Here is a 6,822-nt window from a genome sequence, read left to right as displayed (position 1 = left end):
TGTAAAATGAGAGATGCTCTGGGAAACCCAATTCCAACTGAACAAACATAAGAGGAAAAAGGAAGAAAAACAGAATAGATATTTTAATAATTGTATTGCATGAACCATGAGCTTGTGTGAGCCATCCACTGTCCCAAGTAGACCTTCAATGTAACTTCCACCGACTTCACTCCTCGTCTTTCGTCTACAGTCGGTTGCTTTCGCCTTACCACTCAAACGAGTCCAATGACTGTATATATATGTCAAAGGAATTTTCTATCCTAATGAATAATTAACAATCAATAAGCCTTGACTAATCCCCAGGGTTTGTAAGACACTGGGTTAATAATTAGGCAAGGACTCAGCTTTCTGCAAAAGGTCTTGTACAGTTTATTCAGAGAACGTTCTGAATAAACCGCACACACATCCACACCCAAAAGTAGATAACCTATGCACACACATACGCACAGACAGTAGGTGAACAGTATCTCTTCCTTGACCTGCTACCACTGTTCCAGCACTACCTGTTCCTTTCCCCATAGATTAGGAGAACCTTGAAGGCTCCTCCCGGTATCTCACACACCCATGTCTAGACTTGATGGGACTAACGTTTAGTACATTGACTTACAGTTTATTATCCATGCTACATAACTACTAATTCATAATGGATTATTGATTAATTTACCTTCATTAGATAATTATCTTATCAATATATGAATGGACAAACCCATCGATCACGGGACACCATTCATTCCTATCTGAAGACTCAATAGCGCATTGAAGCCAAATGAAGTCAGTTAAGATGGCGTCTCATGGAGACATAACATGCGCAGTTTGAGCTACTCCAGGAAGTGAAGTTGCAGGCTAGCTCAGTACTGCCTCCTCTCATTGAGTAACTCAAGTTGAAGGCCGACCGGGGCACTGTAGGCTGCCATTAGCAACAAAGATATCCTTATAACTACTTCTGTGTGCTCTTTTTTATCATCAGTTCAAGGACTTATAATGGGTGTATTATAAGCAATTATTGGTACCGTGATTGTCTTCCAATTTTTGTTTTTGTTTACATGAAGATTGACCACGAAGACTGCGATTTTTCTATTCACTATAATAAGGGATCCTGTTTTCTGCTAACAACGTCACCTTGAAATGTTGTACCTTCAATGAGAGGGGGCAGTCATTTTCCCCAAGCAGTTACCCATACTTCACGCTTCGACCAAAGATGGTGGATAAATTAAGATAGTTCACGCAGAACAGTTGAAACTGTAGCAGCAGCACAACCAGGTGGACTGGGGGCAGCCAGGATTCATCAGGCCAGGTAGTACTGAGGCATGATCCTAGGGCTCAGGTCCTCCGGTAGGAGAGGGAGAGAGGGAGAGTGATAGAATTATAGGGAGCATACTTAAATTCACACAGAACACCAGATAAGACAGGAGAATTACACCTGATATAACAGACTGACCCTAGCCCCCCCGGCACAAGGACTATTGCAGCATAGATACTGGAGACTGGGACAGGGGTGGGTTGGGGGACACTATGGCCACATCCGACGATACCCCCAGACAGGGCCAACCAGGCAGGATATAACCCCACCCACTTTGCCAAAGCACAGCCTCCACACCACTAGAGGGATATTAACAGACAACCAACTTACAACTCTGAGACCAGGCTGAGTATAGCCCCCGAATACCTCCTCCACCTCACCGCACAAGCCCGAGGGGGCACAAAACCGAACAGGAAGATCACGTCTGTGACTCAACCCACTCAAGTGACACACCCCTCCTAGGGACGGCATGGAAGAGCACTAGTAAGCCAGTGACTCAGACTCCGTAATAGGGTCAGAGGCAGAGAATCCCAGTTGGAGCCGGCCAGGCAGAGACAGCAAGGGCAGTTTGTCGCTCCAGTGCCTTGCCATTCACCTTCGCACCCCTGGGCCAGACTACACTCAATCATAGGACCTACTGAAGAGATGAGTCTTCAGTAAGGACTTAAAGGTCGAGACCGAGTCTGCGTCTCTCATGGGTAGGCAGATCATTCCATAAAAATGGAGCTTTAGAGGAGAAAGCCCTGCCTCCAGCTGTTTGCTTAGAAATTCTAGGGACAATAAGGAGGCCTGCGTCTTGTGACGGCAGGACCAAATCGGAAAGATAGGTTGGAGCAAGCCTATGTAATGCTTTGTAGGTTAGCAGTAAAACTTTCAGCCTTAGCCTTAACAGGAAGCCAATGCAGTGAGGCTAGCACTGGAGTAATATGATCAAATGTTTGGGTTCTAGTCAGGATTCTAGCTACAAAGTAGCCTATGCTTACCTGGCGGAATATCATGATTCTTTGCATCAATCCAGTGGCCATTTGTTTTGCAAACTCCATCTCATGTGCGCTACAGAAACACCGCTAACCAAACAACAGTGCAACGTACCTGCACACTTGCATTAAATGGTAACTACTAAAAAAATCTAAATTTCAAGTTTTTTTCGAGGGGGGAAGGGCCGTGGTCAGGGAGGTGACCAAGAACCCAATGGTCACTCTGACAGAGCTCCAGAGTTCCTCTGTGGAGATGGGAGAGCCTTCCAGAAGGACAACCATCTCTGCAGCACTCCACCAATCAGGTCTTTATGGTAGAGTGGCCAGATGGAAGCCTCTCCTCAGTAAAAGGCACATGACAGCATGCTTGGAGTTTGCCAAAAGGCACCTAAAGGACTCTCAGAACATGAGAAACAAGATTCTCTGGTATAATGAAATCAATATTTAACTCTTTGGCCTGAATGCCAAGCGTCACGTCTGGAGGAAAGCTGGCACCATCCCTACGGTGAAGCGTGGTGGTGGCAACATCATGCTGTGGGGATTATTTTCAGCGGCAGGGACTGGGAGACTAGGCAGGATCGAGGGAAAGATGAACAGAGCGAAGTACAGAAGGATTCTTGACGAAAACCTGCTACCGTGCGATCAGGATATGGTGGATTAAGATAAATCCAATGCAAACAAAAATGATCTCTATCTTTTAACTGACAGATTTTATGTTTTTTTTATTTTATTATGCTAATTAGAATTCCGCGGGGGTGTGGACATCGACTTAAGTCTTTTTTCAAACCAGCTTGCATAAACCTAAAACAGACCCTTACCTTAACCCTAACCTTAACAAAACCTTTAACTCTGACCCTAACCCTTACCCTAACCACATTTTTTATAGATTCTGTCCTTATAGCCTTTTCCAATTGACACACTCCTCAAGCACTTATCCAGTTATTGGTCTTCGGATTAAGGAAGGAGAGGAGAAGCCATTGACTTCCATTGAAACTGAGAGTGGGATGTTGACCCCCAGAGGTCCGATGTCTCGTTTCTTCTTCCGTCTCTGGCTTCAACAACACTGCAAGGTATGAGAAAAAACCTTGATGGACATGGGACAACTGTCATACCCAATTTAAAATAAATACAATTTTAATTACCAACGTAGCTTAATAAAGTAGGCTACCCTGTTTTACGGTGAGCAAACTGCACTTGCTGAAGTTGGATAATTTTTACTGTCCAAAAACATTTAGCTAGGCATATAGTAGGGGCAGCAAACAAAAGGTTTTGTTGTGACCGTTGTCTTTTTTCTACTTTCCCTGGTTGGATTGACTAGCTAACACTGGGGTGTATTCATTACGCTGATCATGTGCCTAGCATACTCCCTTAACTATCTACTACTAACCGTAGCTCTAACCATAACCCTTATTCTAACCCTAAACTTAACCATTACCCTAGCCTTAGCCCTGTCCCTTACCCTAACCTTTATTCTAATTCAGCGTAATCCCAAATGCGGTCCTGGGGACCCCAAGGTGTGCATGTTTTGGTTTTTGCAGTAGCACTACACAGCTGATTCAAATAATCAAAGCTTGATGATTAGTTGATTATTTGAATCAGCTGTGTAGTGTTAGGGCAAAAAACTAAACGTGCACCCCTTGGGGTCCCCAGGACTGAGTTTGGAAATACTAGTCTAATCTAAACTAAGCCAGCTAAACCAGGAAAGGTTAAGATAACATTATACCTGAAACATTCACGTGTGAGTAGAGCGTATAGCTACAGTATACCTCTACTGCATATTGAGTGTTCTAGGCAAAAAAAAGCTGTGGTGTGAAATTATCATTTGTTTCTGAAATGACAGTGTTACATTTTGCAGTATACTATATTCTGTTTCAACTCCAGCAGCAGGTGAGAGGAGGGATGTTGAATTCTGAGCTCCAAGGCTGTTGTTGTGAGGTTAAACTGGACTGTGAAGGATTCACTTACTGGATATGAGATAGACCTATGAGGATACCCCTAGTCTACATCCAGTCTTCGACGCACCAATTGACTGAAAATGCTGTTAAATGTAAAAGCACATTTTTGCACCCTAACCCTGTAGTAGCCTAATGCTTAAAAAATGCATCACTGAAAAGACTTGTCTGGACATGTGAAAGCTACTGTATGTGGCAGAGCACTCGCCTTCACCTGTCCAATCATATTACGTCAATGCCATTAGGCTAAGTGGCTCTAGCTAGCAGAGACCGTTACAGTGACCTCTTGCATGACCCCAGGCATCTCGTAAACAAATCCAAATAATTCAAGACGTTGCACTACACTACTTGTAACCTACAAATGGGTAGACAGGACGTTTGTTTACAGTAGTCTAATCCTAGACGCCTCTAAACCGTATCGTGAAAGATGTTTACCTAAATAATTAATACATCATCTTATTGATGAGTCTGACTAGTAACCAGATACTGTATTGTACATTGTTTTTTTATTAAGGACTCCCCTGTGGAGGGAGAGTAATGAAGCTGAACGAATGTAGCGTGGCTCACTATGCCACCTGCGTCTCGCCGCCAGACATGATGGGCTTTCTGTTCAAGAAGGGGGAGTGGAACACAGCCTACCACAGGCAATGGTTCATCTTGAAGGGCAACATGCTGTTCTACTTTGAGGAGTGTGAGAGCCAGGAACCCATCAGCGTCATCGTGTTGGAGGGCTGCACCGTGATGCTCTGCAAGTCAGCTGAAGAGCTCGCCTTCACCTGCGCCAAGGTGTGTGTCTACAAGATGGCGGCGGAGAACCAGGCAGCCATGGAATCTTGGATGAAGGCTGTGTCACGAGCCAGCTTCGGTTACATGCGCCTGGTGGTGCGGGAGCTGGAGGAGATCCAGGATGGGCCTGGAGGGCTGCAGGGCAGGCCCAAGTCCTCCAGGAAGGTTGTGGCGGTGGCACGCTCCAAATCAGGAACATCATCCAGTGCTCCCCTGGTGCCCTCTTCCCAGGTTACAGGTTCAGCTGTCGCACAGGGGGAGACTCATACCCTCAGCCTTCAGGAGGAGGTGCAACTCCTTTCAGGCACCTCTGCTCAGGTCAATGGGTGCGCAGAGGGTCCCCCCTCTGGTGTGCCGTGGGAGGGGAACAGAAATGGGAACGGAGGGGGCGATGTGGTCAGGCCTCCGCCTGTGCCTCCGCGCAGTAGGGGTGCGTCTCTCTCCTGAGTTTTGCGTCTCTCTCCTGAGTTTTGCTTCTCCAAATTTCACGACTGGTACAGAAAATAGGTTACTGAACTGAGGGTGAAGTGGCTTCAGAGCTAGTTAGGCGCACCTCCCTCCCACCTCACAGCCCAACAGTAGAAAGGGTACTTGTCACCTCGCACAATTGTTTCACCGCAAAATCCCTTGATTTTAATGTCAGAGAGTGTGTCCTTGTAATTCCAAACACTGTCTTGGGGCAGTCTGGGAAGCTGGCTGGTTTGCTAAAAGCAGCACTTTCCTGGTAGTTTTAGCTGTCATGGGCCATCGGTAATATGATGTTGTCATATGACTTTACTGTAACTTAATTTTATATGAGAGTATGGTATTTCAAGGAAAAGCTTTGTATTTACACATTTCTAGTTATTTGGTATTTTTAAATCTTAAACTACAATAGAATCAACTCTTTTATCACGTTTTATATCATTGTTGTTTTCTTGTAATGGTCGTCGTACGTAGTGGACCAAGGCGCAGCGGGTTGAGTGCTCATAATGACTTTTATTGAACACGTAACAAACAAAACAAGAACACGATCGAACGAACAGTGTTGCAGAATAACACACAGCAGTTCAACAACAACTTCCCACAAAGGGACAGGTGAAAACAGGGCTACCTAAGTATGACTCTCAATCAGCAACAACAATGTACAGCTGTTCCTGACTGAGAGCCATACCAGGCCAACAAAGAAATACACAACATAGAAAAACATAGAAATACAAAACAAGAACATTACCCCAAAACCCCGGAACACATAAATCAAACACCCCTCGTACATAAATACATATACCATTAAACCCCGAACCACATAAAACAAATACCCCCTGCCACGTCCTGACCAAACTACAATAAACAATAACCCCTTATACTGGTCAGAACGTGACATTTCTACCATTTTTCTATACACAAAGGATGACCCCTGAATGTTACTGAATTGAGTATATCTGACAGATGATAGAAATCAGTATATCGGTACGTACAGTACCAGTCAAAAGTTTGGACACGCTTACTCATTCAAGGGTTTTTCTTTATTTCACTATTTTCTACAAAATATAATTTATATTTGAGATTCTTCAAAGTAGCCACCCTTTGCCTTGATGACAGCTTTGCACACTGTTGGCATTCTCTCAACCAGCTTCATGAGGTAGTCACCTGGAATGCATTTCAATTAACAGGTGTGCCTTGTTAAAAGTTCATTTGTGGAATTTCTTTCCTTCTTATTGCGTTTGAGCCAATCAGTTGTGTTGTGACATGGTAAGGGTGGTATAGAGAATTTAGCCCAATTTGGTAAAAGACTAAGTACGTATTATGGCAAGAACAGCTCAAATAA

At 44.4% G+C, this 6,822-nt stretch overlaps 1 protein-coding gene across 1 annotated transcript; it reads left to right on the top strand.

Annotated features, from left to right (window-relative positions):
* The first annotated feature begins 4,766 nt into the window (after positions 1-4,766).
* Positions 4,767-5,462, top strand: LOC106580243 (sesquipedalian-1-like). The gene has a single exon (XM_014161062.1). The coding sequence runs from the start codon at positions 4,767-4,769 to the stop codon at positions 5,460-5,462; it is 696 nt and encodes a 231-aa protein (XP_014016537.1).
* The last annotated feature ends 1,360 nt before the right edge of the window (positions 5,463-6,822 follow it).

The sequence above is a fragment of the Salmo salar genome, chromosome 20, assembly GCF_965601325.2.
Source record: "Salmo salar chromosome 20, fSalSal1, whole genome shotgun sequence".
Taxonomy (NCBI): Eukaryota; Metazoa; Chordata; class Actinopteri; order Salmoniformes; family Salmonidae; genus Salmo; species Salmo salar.
The sequence above is the reverse complement of the archived record's forward strand: the minus strand, read 5'-3'. Positions and strand labels throughout refer to the sequence as shown.

What these genes read in the sequence shown, in the direction of transcription:
- LOC106580243 (XM_014161062.1), top strand. Translation starts at nt 4,767, where the DNA reads ATGAAGCTGAACGAATGTAGCGTGGCTCACTATGCCACCTGCGTCTCG.